Source organism: Colletotrichum aenigma (assembly GCF_013390185.1).
Source record: "Colletotrichum aenigma strain Cg56 chromosome Unknown KSG_Cg56_contig06, whole genome shotgun sequence".
Classification (NCBI taxonomy): Eukaryota; Fungi; Ascomycota; class Sordariomycetes; order Glomerellales; family Glomerellaceae; genus Colletotrichum; species Colletotrichum aenigma.
The window spans coordinates 445,530-463,480 of record NW_023500912.1 but is presented as its reverse complement, the minus strand read 5'-3'; the positions used below and the strand labels follow the sequence as shown (position 1 = coordinate 463,480).

Genomic DNA, 17,951 nt, shown 5'->3' with positions numbered 1-17,951 from the left:
TGGTGCGAGTGGGTTTCCTTGGGAAGGAGCAAAGCGATGAGCCAATTAAGGTTGAGAAGTAGTAGTAGTGATGTCCGACGTCCAGTCGAGTTCTGTGGGTTTGAGCGACAAGTCGGGAAGTTGCCAGACGGGGGCAACGATAGAGTGAGAAAGAACGAGTTACCTGACTGGCGAAGGTGCCTGCCTTCGAGAATGGGGGAAAGAGCGGGCTCTCTTCGTCAACGTTCTCAGTCGACCCTTCTTTGTGCTTCTGGTGCCGAGTTCCCTACCACACGTGTTCCAGGCAACCACCCAAGTGTCAACATGAAGATACAATGCTCTTTCTCGAACGACGCCGAGTGTTCCTAGTGGCGTTGAGATCCGTTTCAATCCAGCCAGCGACTGGTCTCGTCCGCCATTCTTGGTTGCCTTCTCCAGTGTCTAATTCTCCAGTCGCTTGTATTCCGTCTCCGATTCTTCATCTGTCATTGTTCACTTGGCCACACTATTATTTAGTTTCATGTGAAACTATCACGCGACATCAAACTGTGAAAGAGATGACAATAGGTCAATTGCGGTGCGCAGTTCCTTTGTATAATGGCGTTATGCTGAACTGTGCATTACAACTGCTATTAATCCTGGACAGCAAATCTCTGGATTTCCGCTGGATAACAACAAACCACTTTGCTGTGTTGAAATACGTATTGAAACCGTTTCCTGAAAGAGCTTCATCGTTGATGTTTGTCTCATCATAGTCTGGTTCTCGAGTCTTGCGTCTTTTCCCAGCGCTCCGCTGTTTCCATTGGCCAAGTCATGAGCAGTCTTCGCTGTTGTCGTCATCTTCATCGTCATCGTCACCGTCGTCGTCGTCGTCCTCCTCCTCCTCCTCGCCGTCGCCGTCGACTCTCAGCCTGAGTTGCTCTTCCTCTGTAATTTTGAGTCTCCGCCGGCCGTGGCTCGTTGTCCACGGTGGCCCTGGCGGGTCGTCAGTATCTGTCTCCGCCCGGACCTCGGCGATAGGTCTCGGAGTCCGGAATGTGGGAGGCCTTCTGCAGACGGAACCGGTAATTTCTGAGACCCGATCAGAGTCGCGGAAATCATCGCTTGCTCGTAGAAGCCCCATGAGCCTCTAATCCTTTTCATTGTGACATGGCACCTTTGCGCATCGAACCGATTTAGGTGGGCAAAAACTTCTGCGAGTCGCTCTCCTGTTCAGAGAAGCTCTGAGGGAAGGCAGCAATGCCGGCTACAATGGCGATTGCCATGAAGCAGAGACTGATGAAGACCCAGATAAGGCCCCAGCATCGAGATGAACCGCCGTATCGCTGGGCAAAAACGCTTGCATCCGAGCTGTTTACTTTTCGCATGATGAGGTCGTCACAGATATCCCAAGCAGAGTAAAGAGCGGACATTACTCCGAGGAAGAGCTGCTGCCGCGTTAGCTTTTGGGAAGTTTGGTCTGGGTCGGGCACTACCCACAACAACGAATCTCAAAGCTTGAGCATGAGAAATGAACCATGCAGCAACAAGCAGCCCGACAGCGAGAAGAACCGTCAGAATAGTGAGCCAGTCTCGTTTTCCCCACCAAAGTGTGAGTAGGAAACAGACTCCGAGGACCATGGACGCGATCTTGGATGCGTTGATGTTGAAGCCGCAAAAGATGAGCAGACCTCCGATGAGCGAGGAACCGAGATAACCAGCCGGCAAAGTGATAGCTTGAACACCTCTGAATGAAAATAGTCAGCGGACCGTTCGAATGAAGAAAGCAGCGTGTCCGTTCAGGCCCCGCCGTCGATTCAGGTCATGGTTGATCGTAGTTTCAGCAACAACAACATAAATTACATCGCCAGCATCGCAAAATTCATGAGAAATGAAATAAAACGAACCCCTTCATCAATGTGGCTCCCCCTCTGATATTTTTGTCAGTAAAACAATGTTTTCATGATGAAGCTTTTGATGATACCTACTCATTAGGATCCAGTGTGATTGATACAACACGACCGCCGGTACAACACGCGGTGATGGCGTGGCCAAACTCGTGAAACGCTACCGTGAGCATCTTAAAAGGCCAAAGAATATTTCGAAGATACGGAACGTTCCAAAGAATGGCGATGGCGACGACGTATGCTGCGATAACACCAAGGGTGACACCCTGAGTTGAGTTGACACTCAAGTCACGGCGAGCCAATGCATGGTGGGTCGCGCGCGCGACTTCTGGCGCAGCTAATATGGCTGCCCTTTTCCATACCATATTAGCGACATTACTGGCGCGAGCAAGCGTTTGTCGCGCCGTCGTTGGGTTGACTGGCGCCATGATTCGGCGGATTGGTGAGAAAGCGAGTGTAGGTGTGTGCGCGAGAACGAGTGTTGTAGCGACCGAGTAGCAGCGGTTGGCAGGCCAAGTGCTGAATGAGAGCAAACAGGAAAAAAGACAGGTCGTCAGCAAGTTCTTCTGGAGGGACCGAATGACTTTTAAAACAAGCGATCGTCAAAGCAATGCACACGCAAAAATACGTAAACAAGCATTACGCGGCGGACACGGGCTGGGCTGAGGCTGGGCTGCATTCCCCCCGTAATCAGCCCCTGTTTCTCCCCGGGCCCCTTTTTTTTTCCTTGCTGGCGACCAGAGTGCGCTGCACTGACGCTGCTGTCGCCTTACGAAGAAAAGGTTTGGCAGATGAACGGCCCCACCCCGGCGTCCGGCACTGGCCTGCACTGCCACCATGCGACATGTGCCGACGCTGTGCTGAGTGGCTGGGGCTGCCCACGGCGGCGGCGTTGGCCGGCTTGGGTCTTGGGGATCGGGTGAACTTGCCGGCTATTTTTAGGAGGCTTGGCCCAGCGTGTCGAAGCTTTGAGAAGTGGCTAGTGCCGCGGCTGGTGCTGTGGCTTGACTGACGCACACGCCAATGACATAAGCAATGATTAGATAAGTCCAGTGTCTTGATCTGTGCGCAGCAACGGACGAGGGGACGTGCACCTGCCTCATGCAGTTGGGCGTTTTAGCTTCCAGAGTTTCCCAACGGAAAGCTGACGTCTCTCTGCTCCTCCCCTTACCCAACGTGTTGAGTAAGGTAAGGTCACGTCCTCACACCTCAATTACCTAAACCGAGTACATCCTCAAGAGACGAAGTAGTATGGCTAGTCAAGTACCTTTACCGAGGCCGGGCCGCGGGACACGGGACGACCAATGGCCCGTCACCCAGCACCCAAGCTCCCGAAGCTCCCAGCTATTCATCCGCTCCGTCATTTGGATCAGTCGCTGGAATCACTTATTTCTGAATCATCGTCGCAAGTGAGCCATTGAACTCATACATAACCCAAACCCTTTACTATTTAACACCCATTCGGCCTCTGTCTCCAACATGGCCGCCGCGGTAGACAGCTCTACCACGCCGCTCAGCCAGCAATATGACACCCCGCTCGGCTTGGCTCACTCCACGATGCAGGCCTTGAAGGACAGGATCAAGCTGCACTATGATCTTGCGAGTGATTATTATCTGAGCCTCTGGTACGCTTTCCTCCGTGCGAAACTATTCTGAAGGATGTGCTTGGTATTGGCCTGGGATGCAGAATACCTGGCAATTGGAGAGTTCATCCTCTCGTCCGAACACAAGTTCGCTCCACAGCCCGACACCCGGGTGGCATAGCAGCTTCCCTTAGCAACTCTCGGAAGCAACGCATGACTTTCAAGTTGAACACTATCTAACATTGCCTGTTTGCAGGGGCGAGCACATCCACCACGGCTACTGGGAGAACAATTCTCAGACCAAAGAGGAAGCTCAGGTCAACCTCATCCAGCTGCTCCTCAGAATCTCCAAAGTAGGCGACAACAGCACAGTTCTGGATGTCGGGTGCGGAATCGGCGGCACCTCCCGATACCTTGCCTCGACGTTGGGGTGCACCGTGACCGGCATCACCATCTCGACCAAGCAAGTCGAGATCGCAAACCGACTCACCAAGGCTGAGGCGGCAAAAGACCAAGAAAAGAACGAGGTGGAGTCCGACGTCGATGGCTTCATCAAGCTTGGTCGAGGCAAGGTGCGCTTCATCGAGCTTGACGCAGAGAAGATGGGTGACTTTTTTGCTGGGCAGGGGGGCTCGTTCGACGCCGTCTGGATCAGTGAGGCTCTCAGCCATTTCCCCAACAAGGCGCTTTTCTTCGAGAACACTTCTAAAGTTCTGAGACCTGGCGGCAAACTGGCGTTGGCGGACTGGTTCAAGGCCGAGAACCTGAGCGAGACAGATTTCAACAATGACATCAAGCCAATTGAGGGTGAGGACGTGCTCTACACACACAGCTCTTGGTCCCATTCAAGCTAACCAAATTCTCACAGACGGCATGCTACTCCCACCCATGTGCACGCAGCAGGGATATGTCGACCTGGCGAAGAAAGGCGGACTCGATCTACTTGATGGGCCCAAAGACATTAGCAAAGACGTCGCAAGAACCTGGTAAAGACCCGCCTGTGTTACACTTTGGCGTGTGGTCGCTAACATGTGCTTCAGGGATATTACGTGGTCTCTCATCCAGAACCCCTCACTGTGGGCTTTCGCCTTTAGCCAGGGCCGCGACGGCATCGCCTTTCTGCAATCCTTCCGCGCGATGAGGCGAGGTTACGCGAACGGGACCTTCCAGTACGCTGTGATCTCCTTCGAGAAACCCGGTGGAAACTGAGATGGCGGGTGTGAAATACGGCGCCGAACTGAATTTTCGGATGCTTGCTTCGAATGGAACCACTATATGCATTCACGACAGATGATTGAATTGAGAAGCACCTTGGATCAGGTTTGCCCAATCATGTGTGTTCTCTCAGTTTCGATGATCAGTTGACTAGAAATGATCTGCGGTGATCAGCCTGTATTTTTTATGTCGTTCATCATCAGACAGCCAGGTCTTCAGCCTCTACATTCGTGCGATGCGTTACTCAGCGAGGTGGCGTCAGAAGAACTGACTTTTCGAATAAGAAAGATTACGTATCCTATCTGAGCCATGCTTCAAAGGACAGGAAGGTAAATGCGGTCTCAGACGTAGTTCAAATGTACCAAGCGCCTCGTGTGCGAGCATAGGTAACGTAGACACCGTGAGGCATACTACAGAGACTGCTTTGATACAATTCTCTTAGCCACGTTCTATCGTGATGCCAGGCACTATCCTTGTTCAAAGTGAGCTGCAAATAGCCGCAGCTGACTTTTGGTTAGCTCTTCGGGTACCCAAATCAAGAGACCACCTGATTTTCCTATGCCTGCGCGGCTATATTTGCTGTGAAGTAGAAGTCATAATAATAATACCAGCAGCGGCAACGACAATAACAGCAACAACGATGACACCAGAAACAAAGATACATGTAGTAATAGCGACAACGAGGACGACGGCAGCGGCGGCGATGACGACGACGACGAGGGAATGTTGAGCTACGAGATGTTTGGCTAGGAAATGTTCGGACGGGATATTTTCGGCCGGGAACTGCTAGCTCATTTCGGGAATGTTTAGACAGGGAATGGTTAGTCTAAGATGGTCTCGCTGATGATAGGTTTATTAACGATATATTTGATGATAAATGAGACGATAAGAATACAAATAGATCTCATAATGATAAGTGTAGCATTTGGAGATTCCAGTATATCGAGAGATTTCTCAAGGCATGCCAAGCTGGGTTGTCACGTCTTCGCCTCCATCAAGTCTATGACTTTCGCAGGACACCCGCACGACAGTAGCTTTCAGTCGCAGAACATCGACAGTTCCAGCCGCGATGTCGTGAATCGAAAACAGGGCTAGTGCCACAACGACTTACATGAACCTGTTACTGAACCGCAACCAATAGGACGACACCTGGTCTTCAATAGGATGAAAAAGCGCGGATGGTATTGCTTGTTTCCTTTCCAAAGTCCCGCCAAGTTGTCAAACCAATACCATACTAGCTTGACTTAGCAGCTCTGCCAGGCAAAGGAAAGCGCCTCTGTCACAGGTGACGTTGAGGAAACGCGCTCCCTACCAAACACCACTCTACCGCCTTCCTGCGCGATGATCCGGAAAGTAACATTCAGAATGCCCACATAACCATCGCTACCAACGCAAGGCGACGATGACTCTAGGCGCTGAGCGATAGCTACATTCCGAACAACAGCGCTGGACCCCGAGGACGTGCTCGTCTGCTTCGTTACCTTGAAAACCGATATATCAGAATCTTGAGAGAGATTATCCCAGCATGCGATGATAACACGACTTACCGTATGAGACGCTGTCTCGCTCCAGTATGCCGTCGTGTAAAAGTCAACCTTGGAGTTGGGGCTCAAGTAGAGCCCGCCGCGGACGACAACGTCCTGCAGCACCAGCGACTTCCCGGACTCACCCTGGTCGACGAGCAAGTGAACCTGGCAGCTCGTCATCTGGCCAGCCGCAAGAGACTCGCTAAAGTCGGGCAGCGTGATCGTCAGGTCGCTGAGGTCGCCGGACCATGTCACTCGGGCATCTTGGGGACAGCCAGGGCCGCTGTGCGTGAGGGATCTGATTCGGGCAGCGGAGGCAGCGGCAGCTGCCAAATATAGGAGTAGCGGAAGTAGGATCATCTTTAGCATTGTTGCTGGAAGGCTCGATGTCGACGGGTGTGTCGCTAGAGGCAACTTACGATGTACGCAAGTCGATGGGGGGAAGGCAGCTCCTCTTATACATCCACGGAGCTTATGATGGCACGAATCAGAGTCTCGGGAGGCAGCCAAATCTGGGTCGCTATCGCTGCGGTCTTCCAGCAAGGAAGGGAGTCTAGACCGTTTAACATGGTGGTAGCTGGCGAGGCGGTATCGGTTAATTGGGCAGATATATCCAGCAAATTACCCCGGCAGCGACGAACCAAATTTGCCTTTCAGCTTTTAATCTACAGAGGTCGTAGTCAATGTTCTGGACCTTGATTGACTGGCTCTTTCTGGACTTCAATCTGGATCACATGGTTTAGCCGCCGCCACATATCTGAATGGAGATCATCCGGAGACATGGTCGACACACAACAGCAGGTATCGTCCTGCGTCGGATGAAGATGCTCCTGATTGAAGTAAAAACACAACATTCGCTTGCGACACACCCGTTGTGTTGTGAGAACAATGATGGCTGCCGGTAGAGACAACTACGCATACGTACGGTTTGAAGTGGTTTGAATTCCAAATAATCATCTATGCGACAGGATGGTTCGTTTGACACGTCTCCAGCCGCCTACCTCTACAATGCCGTGTACCGCAGATGCTACACCAAACTCCCAACGATGCTAATGTTATCATGTGTGGACTTCAAAGACCAAAGCCTAAACCGAGCTCCCTTTATGATGCAACCGCCCATGCAATGCCTCTTCAATGACTACGATGGCTAGTCCCAGCTCATCCAATTGGACCGCAAAACATCGTCTTCATCTTTCGTATGATTGGCCGCTGGATTGGCAAGCTCATTTCCCTTCTCCGTCTTATTTTCCTCGTCCGAGGAGCTCACCCTCCCGTCTACTAGTCAATCCCAAAGCCCTCCCACGGAATCGTTCACCGCAATGACTTCACGGCTGCTAATCTCGGGTAAGTCTTTGCCTTCCTTGAGGGCTGGGTCTATTTCACCGGACCCTTCGCGGAGCCAGTGACTATCGCTGTATGGCTCTGGGTCCGACATGTCGGTATGAGACTCGACATCCCCGTCGGAGGAATGCAAGTCTGATGTTTCTAGCTCGGTGTGGGATGTCGCCTCGCCTCTCGACCCCGGAGCGAGAGGGTCCATGTCATTGGCTGGTGTCATGGCCAAGCTGGCGCTGTGTGCCAATGACCCCTCCGAGTGTCGTGACCGGTGCAAAGGAGGCGTCACGGGTTTTCCAAAGTCAAATTCGACGGCCTCAAGATGAGCCGGGTTTATGGGACTAGTCTGAGGTCCCCGTGCCAAAGAAACATTGAAATGGCTCTTAGCTGCTCTCTTGAGACGAGGCTTGCGAACAAGAACAGGTGACGTGCTTCCGTGACCGTGTCTTGCCCGCATTTCTAGACGCTCCTCTTCCTCTGTCTCTTCATCAGTGAGCACGTCCTCCATCAAGCGTCGGTGGTGAGCCATGAGCTGTACACTGCTGCCCGAGCATCGGCGCTGACGGTTCTTGACGATCTCTGTATCCAGAGTAAGGGCTGGGGTTCCGGATGGTGCAATCTTCGCACCCCCTGTCGACTTCGGCCACGGTGGCGGCAAGACAATGCCAGTGGTGAGTCGACGCAAGTCGACTTGGCTGTCAGAGAACACAACACGAGCGCGTAGACGATGAACAGCTCGATCCAGTGCGAGTTCGATGGCGCAGCGGTCACGAATCCGACTTAGTTTCGGCCACGTTGCGCGTTCGCCCATCAAGCAAGCCCGTAACATGAAATCGGGGCTTGGGTTGCTAAGGATCTTTGGTATGTCGTGGATACTGATCTCTGGTAGAATGTTGATGTCGCCAGAATATTTCTGGCTGAGAATACTCTTAAGCTTCGTGACTAGTGTTGGAAAGACGCCAATCTCGGCCAGAAAGTGCAGGCGATGCAAGGCTTCATCCTTGGCCAGAGCCGTCAGAGTGTATACCCAATCAAGCTCCTGTTTGCTGGGCGAGAGACTGGTTCTACGCGCTGAGGTATCATCAGGGTCGAGTTGGTCATCACGCGCCAAGAAGGGCACGACATGCGGGTTGACTTGCGAGACGATGAAATGATTCACATTGAACATTTCCGCAAGCCTCGTCATGGGTAGATCGTTGTCGACGGAGCCATCAATCCATCTCTGTGGCGTCGGATTCCAGGGCATATGCTCGCCGGTATCAGGATTCTTGACTAGCAACGGAGCCGCGCTGAAGACCAATGGCACCGAGCAAGAAGCGGCCACCGCCGACCAAATCATGACGTTGGGAGCGGTGATGTAGTTGAGTAAGCGAGGTAGTTCGTACATGGACTCGGTGGATACGCAAATATTGAGGACTCGCCGTGTGCGGTTGTAAGCTTCTTGGAACGTGAGGTCTCCCACCAAACCGCGCATCACACGAGTCAAGTGCTTGATGTCGGACCAACTCCCCTCGGTGAGCAATCGTCGCATATGGTCAAAGACTCCATCAGGGTTCTCCTCGGCATCGAAGACGGCGAGGTCACCGTACGGGAATTCCCTAACAAGACGAGGAATCTCCTCGTCGGTTCGGGTGCAGATGACGGCAGACACGATGGAGCCAGCTGAGGCACCCGATATGATGCGCGGCAGCAGCTTGACCTCGAAGAGCGCCTTTAAAACACCTATATGGGACATACCCAGGGTTCCTCCGCCGCTCAACAGCAACGCGCTTCGGCCAAAGCTTTGGCGAGCGAACAGGACGCTCTCCAAGATGTCTCTCTGGCCCATGCCCTCGGGTAATGCGTATTGGCTCTTTTCAACGAGAGCGTCAATGGTCTGGATGGCCGAGTCGACATAGCGCTCGATGAGATTCTTGGTGCCGACGTAGGAGTGTCTGTATAGATCAACATTCCCCATGCCACCGAGGTCTCTGCACAATGCTGTGCGAACGAGGTGCATCATGGCTCGTGTATCGCAATTTGTTCGGGCATCGTCGAGCTCTTTCAGTCGTGCCTCGATCAACTCGGGGTAGTAGTCGCCATCGTAGGGGTCCACCTTCCACACGTCGTTCTCTTCGAGTATATCAAGTTCCTCGGCGGCTTCCTGCCATTCTTTGCGAGATTCGGCCTAGACAAGAGGGTTAGTAGGGGCAGGGCCTCTTGGTGTTTCCGCAGTGGTCGCGTCGGCAGTACTTGCATTCTTCATGCGGAGAGACAATATCTGCTTCCTCTCTTCCTGTTTCCTCTTGTTCTCCCTCTCGAGCTCGGACAGACCATCCCGCAAGGACAGAACAAGGTTGTTGGCGCCTCTGATGGCGCGGGATATGGAATCGATGGCGGCATTTCGGGGCGGCGATTGCGGCTGTTTCTTAATCGACGAGGACCTGCCGGTTTTGAGCGAGGCTGTAGGGCCTGATGATGAGGATTTGACCCTTATGGCCGGGAGAGGGTGCACGGGGTTGATGAGAACGTCGTTCATGGTAACGGGGAAAGCAAGACGACGAGAGGAGAGGGATTCGGTTGGGCTAGAAAGAGCTTCGAGAAAGACAAAAGCTGACGGACGAAAGGCAGCCCTGTTGCCGTCCGTATCGCATCACAGCCTGGCAGCGTATCGGTGCAGCGGGCTTCTGACATGTGCTTTGGGGCGGTTGTTTGGAGCGGGGCGGTCAGAGTATGCCCGCGTCGGTGTATTGTCGCGACGGCGTGCGGCTTGGTGTGCCTTGGAGTTGGGGGAGACGGAAGAAGAGCCGACGGTGGAGGAGGGGACGCAAATAGATGGGGTCGGTCTGCGGTGCGGTTGGCGTAAAGAAGGACAGACGGGTAGGAGGTGTCGTCAGGGCGTCCAAGACGTGTCGGTGATGCAGTGCTAGGAAGTAGGTAGCGAACAAGAGAGTGTTTTGGCGTGTCGAGTCGAAGGGACAGTCAGATCATGTCAGGACAGACTAGACATGGGAAGGACGCAGATCTCTGGGGAGCAGATGACCGGACAAACGGGTACAGAGTACGACGGGGTGTACTTGGAGCGAAGGTTGGGGCGGGACTGCGGAGCAAATCAGCCTGCCCTATGAGGGAGGGAGCGTCGGCCGAGAAGGGGAAAGGAAGAACAGGCGGGCGCAAAAGGCGGACGATGGTTGGCAGAGGAGCGGAGGCGGTTGGAGCAGAGGGGACGAGATGAAGCGACGGACTCGACGGACGGGATTCGCAGTGCGGCGGACGAGAGACGGCGGTACGAGGGAACAACGAGAGATGTGTGTGTGAGAGAGAGAGAAAGACAGAGGTTCGAAGGGAGAAAGATTTTGCGTAGGTCGTCAATTCTGTAAATACTGTAGTACTTCTGTTCAGCGGCGGAGGGCCAGAGGAGGAGAAGATGGAGAATGGCTCGAAGAATATCGTCAGCGAGAGACAGAAATGTTGGTGGAGAGCGAAGGCCAAGGAAGGACAGCGACGATGGGTGTGGTGATGACACCTGCAGGGGCCCCCAGACGGGGACTGTGACCGCCAGAGGGTTTGGTGGGTGGGTGGGTCGGTGGATGAAATGTGAATCCGGTGCAATGCAAGATACAACAGTGGGGCCGTCCAGTCCACCCCAAGCGTCTTCCCCCACAGAAACCTCCACAAAATCCTCCACAGGGACCCCGAATGCGCTGAGTCCCCCTCGATGCGGGTGCATGTGGTAGCGCGGGTGCACTGTATCTGCCCTTGGTAAGGTACCTAAGACCTTAAGGTATTGACCGGGCAAGTCCAGAACACGCGACCGTCACGGAAAGTACGCAGGCGACCTGGAAAGCGAGCATCCAACGTAAAGACACAGGAGCAGCAGAAAGGCAGGCATCAGGAGGAACAGACATCAAGATGCCTACAACGTGTGCAGGGCAGACATGGGCTTTTTCGATTCCTGTTTTCCATTCCGCGGAGGCACAACGGAAAAACTTAGGTTCGCTGTGTGTTGGCCAGAGGCGGGGTACGTAGCGATCAGGACCCCACGTGCCAGTGTCACCGTGTCACAGCAGACGTAATGGGCAACTCGACAGCAACCGATTGGCCCTATTCTCGTCAATTGCCTACCTTAAGGCACCTTGCCTTACCTCACCCAACACATACACAAGCATAAGCACTGCGCTGATCTACCAGTCTGGAGACTGGACCGAACCTGCCAGAGGACGAAGGGCGAATAGGAGGCGGGGGAAAGGGGGGCCCCAACCAGGCCAGATGACCCCCCCAGATTCTGGGAATCCTAGGGCAGCACCGCAGCTCTGCGTCCTCCGCTTCGAGAGGGGGGGCTGAGACCATCCTACAGCGAGCGCAATGCATCGTTGCCATTAACCGTTGTCCAATCAATATCTGCCGCACCACACCCACCCACCCAGACACACCAACGACTTTGGAGAAGACGGGGAAGACTTCACATTCATTCTCTCACCCACCACCCACCACCACCCACATGAATTCACTCACCCTCCGCCCCAACCGTCCCGCCGGGGAGCCACATGACGCCGTGTCTTGGACAAGTGCTATATCTCAGCCGGTTATGAACCGCTGGGGAACTTGCTGAGACAGCTTCAGTTGTCATCCCCACTGCTGCACTCTCTGAAAGTAGACTACATCTTGATGCTGCTCGTCCTAAAGCTCGACCACCAACAGGCAGCCAGGCGGCCAACCAACCTGCTTGTCTCACCGTCTCGGATGTCACAAGCCAGGATAGGGCCGTTCGGCGAACTCTCCGCTCTCCATCCAATCTTCCACTTTTTACCTAATCTTGAGCATCAGCTCAGTCGGTCACCTGCCTCTTCCCATTTTGGAGGTCAATACCTACACATACTATGCGCAAGTTGCGAGCGTCAGTCTGTCTGGCTAACACTGGACGTCTTTATCGTTGCGGAGACCACGCTTCCAACGGCCTGCCTGTCACACCCCTTTCAACCTTTGCCCGCCGTTGTTTGAAGTCTCCAAAGCCCATCTGCTAGGCTCAGGTCTCGACCAGCTCCAACGCGACCAATCACCCGTAACTACGTCTGGATGGCTGCAACTCAAGCTTGACTTCCCTGCCTCATGAATCAGACACTCATAAAATGCCCACTGAGGTGTCTCATGCAATTCATTCTCTGACAGTACTGATCCTTGGGTGACTTTTTTCCCTGGGCCCCGATTAACCTACAGTGTGTAATCCTGCTTGCGGACGCACGTTATTTCCCTGCCACCAAGCCCCATCGAAAAATCTAGATCCGGAATTATCCCCAAGCATGGTGCTCCCGTCTCCGTTTCCTCTGGCTTCTCCCCATTGCCAGCGGCGCCTGACTCGGCTTGACGAGTGTTGCACGCCTACCGTGTCATCGAATAGAGTGATCCCTAGACTCTGGAACACGTTACAATATTGTACGTCATTATTATCGTTTCCCGACTCTAATCCGTAACCTTTTCCGACCTCAATGCTCTCTAACGCCGATCTTGTCTTCGGTGGCAGCTACGGTGTCTTCGGCAGCGTGCACATCAGCAGATTCTCAGACTCATCTTGCTTGACTCGGACCGTATCGTGCATTATGAGCCAACAGCGCCCCCTCAATGCACGCCTGTTGATGTGTCCACGCTATCCTGCTGTACGAGGAGAGCAGCGAACTCGGCGACCTTGTCGCGAAGGACTGACGCTACCTTTCCCTCTGTCCAAAAGTGGCCCGCCGTCGCGACTTCTTCGCCATGAAATCGTGAGCGTTCAACGCTCTCTAACCTTTCTACCCAGTTTCTAAGCTTGGCCACGGGCACGAAACCGTCTTTGTCGCCGAACAATGCCAGCGTTTGGTTTTCTACCAACTTGGTTTCGCTCAGCTGCCGGTGGTCAGAAGTATAAGTTGGCGCCCCCTGCTCCCGGGATCTTGTCGAAGCTTTCGCAAACAGTCCTCGTCCTGCAGACGTGGGAAGAAACGACATCGTCGCCAGGTGAGTGATCACTCCTTGCAGTGGGGACACGAGCAGGTACGCCGGTCGCACCTGCGTCAAACCCCCAACCTCATCTAACGCGAGAGGGGTATTCTGCTGCTCGGAGGCAGCAACTGGGGCGGCGCCCTCTTTTTCCTCGGGAACAACGTCGCCGCCCCTGTGGTGGAGGTGATGGTGGTGTCGTCTTGTTTTGGCTAGCAGCTCGTTCACACCTCGTCGGATCTTGTCCTCCGCATCCATGGAAAACGACCTCCTCGAATCGTGGCTTTTGCGCTGGGTATCCTCATCCCCGCCGACCCGCATGCCTAGATATTTCTTACGTGGCGACGTAGACTGGGCCGCCCTGGCGCTGGCCAAGATGACATTCTGCTGTTCAGCCAGATGCTGCGCTCGTAGTCGTATATCGGCGGCCGCCGAACCGACAGCAGGTGCCTTGAACTGTGCAAGAATGTTTGCAATTGGCGGTATCTGTGTCGTAATCATCGCGCCGTACGAGTAACCGCCGAGGAGGAGAACCGGCTGATCCGATGGAGACGACCCTGGCGGCGCATCCGGGGGCGAAGGGGCTCGGGCTGTTGACGGCGACCGTGATATGCGAGGACCGAACGGATCGAGGAAGTGCATGTAGTAGACCATAAACCCGATAAACGACATGTAGTCGCTGCGTTCCGGCTTCGCCGTCCATGAAGTGCGCCCTGCCGAGCCCGAGGCACCTCTGTTCCGAGATTCTGTCAGCAACACTTTGTTTTCCTCAAAGGTCTCCCAAAAACCAGTGCGGCATCTCTGACCTGAAATTGAAGGTTCCAACCAGAAACCCGTGGCGTAGCAGAGTGCCCGCGACGATGTCAACAATCGGGTCGTCGTAGCATCCTCCCAAAGGCGCGTACGGATGGGCCATGATCGCAGCGTGCCGTCTCCATGGTGACGTATTCGAGGCGGAAGGGCTCAAAGCTTGGCAATGGTAGACTCGGCAATCGAGAACAGTGTCGTCATGGAGGCTGGGGAGCGTGAAGCTCAATGTTGGTTCGGGAAGCATTTTCTGATCTTCATACTGAAAACATTGCTTGAATCGTCAGCGACGCGGTGGGGGTAGCACAGTAGGCTCCAACAGTCTGGGTTTTGGTAGAGGGTTCGCAGTCAGAATTCGACAAATCGGGACCGCCGGGCGGAGGAGCGTAAGGATTGTGGTCAAATGGTGGAGGGAGAGACAAAAGACGTGGGTAGGTCCTCAAGACGGGATGAAATGTTCTTGTGATCAGGTCCCTGCGCCCAATGATTGACGCACGAGAGGGCCCTGCGAATATTCACCGACGGGGAGGGACGGGATGGCGGGAAGCGTGGGACGTTGGGCAGGCACAGCAGCCCCTCGCATGCAAGGCGAGCAAGCAAGCTTCGTGGTGGCGTAGGAGCGCAGGGGCTGGAGCACCAGGATCTTCACAGCGATTACGTACCTGGGCTGGCACTCTGCGCCCCTCTATGTAACCTCACCTTGGCCCGGTTCAGCTCACCGACATTGACCGACGAAAATGCCCCACTAGAGCAAGCTATCGGAGCTCACCTCGAGATTGAATGGGAACATGATGTGACCCCGGGCAAGGTTGCGGTCGCAGAGGACCCAGAAGTTTATGGTAGCTTGCCCATACGTCATCTTCTCCTCTGCAAAAAGCTAAGAACAGATGCCCATCCTTGAACAACAACGGCATGTTGACATGCTCATAAAGCGACAAAGCGATTGACACAGCAGCTGTGCTGTCTTTTGGAGTGCAGCAGCAGAAGTGATCAAATAGCATAGCGATTCAACTCCAGTTGACATAACAAGTTCATTGGTGGTATCGACTTATCCTATTACAACTTTTTTTTATTGGCCTCGGCCTCAGCTCTTTCTCGCCTCCTCTTTCTCCACGCCTTAATCTCGTTCAAGAGACCCATGACCAACGGGACGCCCACCGGCCCGAGGAGTGGCAGATAAACGGCAATCTTGTGCTCGTCCGGGAAGTAAAGCTGCCCGACCATACTTTTCTCAAAAAAGGCTCGTTCCGCCTCAGCCTCGGCAATTCTGGCGTGCTCAAGACCCTTAGGGCCACCCAAGCTGGCACAGGCACGCTCCAGATGATGCATTGTCTTGGCCACTCCGTCAGCCACATTCCGTGGGATTGAAATGGATGGCAGAGCTAGCGACAGCCGAGCCAAGGATCCCAGTGTCGACGACGCTCGCAGCAGCAGATCTGCCGAGCGGATGCGGGTGAGCGTTGAAAGTCGCAGCGGAAGGGAACCCGACTGGGGCGTTCCTAGGAGAGATAACAAGTGGCCCGCAAATGTCAGCATCGGCTGCTTGAGTATAGCTGCCGATACATGTGACGTCGTTGACGGCAGTGACAACAGATAGACTGTTCCCCACTGCGGAATCAGCCAGGACTGGGATGTTTCGGATCCTGAATCCAATCCAATGGTCTGGTTCCCGACGAACAAGAGAAAGTTCACCGTCGGGGCACCGCCGATGGATGGTGATAGGGGCCATTCGGCGGCGTTGATAAAGGAGGCAAGGTCGTCCTTGCTGAGAACCTGGGACTGCGCGCCCGGCGTAGCATACAATTGAACCTGGGTGTCGATTGTAAAATTGTGAATGGGACTGAGGACGTCTAGCATGGGCTTCATGTAGTCCCGGATTGCCGCCTCTACATCCCATGTGTTCGGCACAGACCCGCTCGTGAATAGGGAGAAGCTGAGGTGATAGGTTGGAGAGTATCGAAGTGAGCGGGTTGTGCGCTTAGCGAGTGACTCTGCGGCCTCCGGTGATACGCCCTGTGGCTTCGCATCGGTAGCTCCTGATGCGGCCAGCAGAAGATACGAAATGATAGCTTGCTCTTCGGCATATGTGGATCGTAATTCACTTGCAATGTACGAAGCAAGGGCGGACGAGGACGACGTCGGGGATGGTATGGAATTCGAGGGGTATGTAATATCGAGAATTGGGGAGTATGGGTTCAGAGACGCCGTGGTCGACTCGCCGGGACTGAGACGTATTGTCAGGGCGACTTGAGAGTCGTATTCGGGACCCGAAATATGGCTATCGCGAGGGGCAAGTTGCAGGCGGAGATGGTGGCCTGAGAAGTCGTTGAGATCGTCGAGGGCATGCTGGGTGAGACGAAGCAGGTTCTGTGCTTCCTGCTCCTGAAGCTTGTTTGCTTGCACAGAGATTTGCAAGGGAAAGACGGGGCGACAGGCCTGACATCAAGATTGTCAGCCATGTTTCAACGTCGTGATGCGACCTCGGAGCGTTCATATGTGCCCTACCTTTCCATCTGCCCAGTCGGCCATGCCAGAGAGGGGCAAATTTGCACGATAAATGGTCGTAGTCATCCACCATATTGGCAGTCCCAGAAACAACACAATTGCCCAAAAGGAGAGAATGACGAGAGAGCGGCGGCTGACATCGGAGGGCTTCTCAGGGGGCGGAGCCTTACGGGAATCGGGATACGGTGGTGGGACGGCCGTGGTCTTCTCAGCAGCCTCAGGAGCCGCGCTCCCTACATCGTCGTGAACCGGCATTTTGGCAGCATTGGCTGCTTGTGGCGACGATGAGGATAAGCTGCGCGGTGCTCAACAGCTGCGCGAGAGAGGAAGTGGTGATGTGGCCGGCAGGCGGACGTCAGCGACACAACGCGACGCAATGAGACGTGGTTATTCAGGTACGGAGGTACGTACATGGAATTGAGAGCTGCCCACCCACCCATTGATGGTGCCTTACATAATTAGGTTGGCGCTAGACACGTCACTCCCCCGCAGCCGTTGGTCCTGATCACATGCAGATAAGGCAAAGCATTATCGGATAACGATAAGGTGGAAGAGCCAAGAGCCGTACGGAGCAATCAACGGCAGCACAGCCACAACGTTAACTTGTCGCTTCCCGCCTAGGTACTGCATCACATCAAATGTCACTGCTGCACCGTCAAGGCAAACCCGGAACTTGACAAGTCGGTTCACTTCGGCTGCCTTGGTTTGTCGTCTTAGACGAGGCATCCTGGGCAGCGGATAAACCGACAACGACGAAACAACCTTCGAGAAGGGCACGCTGTCCCTGCATATCCTGCCACAAGCGGCACGATGCGAACGACATGGAAGTGCAGGATCCGTATCCGTACATATCGGAAATTACTTACCGCGATACATTGTCTCTTCCTCATCAGTTGCATCTGATCTCTACAAGCCAGGAGAGGTTGCAAACCACCAGAAGAATTGGCGCGCAAGGGCTCCAGGGCGTTACGCACGCAACGAAAGAGCACATCTTTATCTCGTCCTACAAATATGCACTGCGGACAGTTACGCGAACTCCGTCGGCGCACCGGAGTCCGTGACCCGGTTCCTCTCCACCCTGATATGCAGGAGCAAGCGGAATCGGCCCTCGCTTCTGTGTCGCCGATCCCCCCGACTTGAGTGACCTGACCGTCAGCCGAGGA

The 17,951-nt window shown here is 54.3% G+C and overlaps 6 protein-coding genes across 6 annotated transcripts; 1 reads left to right on the top strand and 5 right to left on the bottom strand.

Annotated features, from left to right (window-relative positions):
• Nucleotides 1–1,154: 1,154 nt before the first annotated feature.
• Nucleotides 1,155–2,293, bottom strand: CGCA056_v009139 (uncharacterized protein; the record flags this gene model as incomplete). Its single annotated transcript, XM_037324386.1, has 4 exons — nucleotides 1,155–1,406; nucleotides 1,459–1,705; nucleotides 1,866–1,889; nucleotides 1,947–2,293. The coding sequence occupies 4 exons, from the start codon at nucleotides 2,291–2,293 to the stop codon at nucleotides 1,155–1,157; spliced, it is 870 nt and encodes a 289-aa protein (XP_037177114.1).
• Nucleotides 2,294–3,344: 1,051 nt separating this feature from the next.
• On the top strand, nucleotides 3,345–4,657 carry CGCA056_v009138 (Tocopherol O-methyltransferase; the record flags this gene model as incomplete). Its single annotated transcript, XM_037324385.1, has 4 exons — nucleotides 3,345–3,490; nucleotides 3,705–4,255; nucleotides 4,317–4,434; nucleotides 4,489–4,657. 4 exons carry the CDS (start codon nucleotides 3,345–3,347, stop codon nucleotides 4,655–4,657), a joined length of 984 nt encoding a protein of 327 aa, XP_037177113.1.
• A 576-nt stretch (nucleotides 4,658–5,233) lies between these two features.
• Nucleotides 5,234–6,558, bottom strand: CGCA056_v009137 (uncharacterized protein; the record flags this gene model as incomplete). Its single annotated transcript, XM_037324384.1, has 2 exons — nucleotides 5,234–5,449; nucleotides 6,211–6,558. 2 exons carry the CDS (start codon nucleotides 6,556–6,558, stop codon nucleotides 5,234–5,236), a joined length of 564 nt encoding a protein of 187 aa, XP_037177119.1.
• Nucleotides 6,559–7,471: 913 nt separating this feature from the next.
• TGL4 (Lipase 4) lies at nucleotides 7,472–10,042 on the bottom strand (the record flags this gene model as incomplete). Its single annotated transcript, XM_037324383.1, has 2 exons — nucleotides 7,472–9,675; nucleotides 9,757–10,042. 2 exons carry the CDS (start codon nucleotides 10,040–10,042, stop codon nucleotides 7,472–7,474), a joined length of 2,490 nt encoding a protein of 829 aa, XP_037177118.1.
• Nucleotides 10,043–13,119: 3,077 nt separating this feature from the next.
• On the bottom strand, nucleotides 13,120–14,392 carry CGCA056_v009135 (uncharacterized protein; the record flags this gene model as incomplete). The annotated part of the gene is made up of 2 exons (XM_037324382.1): nucleotides 13,120–14,209; nucleotides 14,283–14,392. The coding sequence occupies 2 exons, from the start codon at nucleotides 14,390–14,392 to the stop codon at nucleotides 13,120–13,122; spliced, it is 1,200 nt and encodes a 399-aa protein (XP_037177117.1).
• A 947-nt stretch (nucleotides 14,393–15,339) lies between these two features.
• Nucleotides 15,340–17,043, bottom strand: GPI17 (GPI transamidase component GPI17; the record flags this gene model as incomplete). The annotated part of the gene is made up of 2 exons (XM_037324381.1): nucleotides 15,340–16,719; nucleotides 16,789–17,043. 2 exons carry the CDS (start codon nucleotides 17,041–17,043, stop codon nucleotides 15,340–15,342), a joined length of 1,635 nt encoding a protein of 544 aa, XP_037177116.1.
• Between the last annotated feature and the right edge of the window lie 908 nt (nucleotides 17,044–17,951).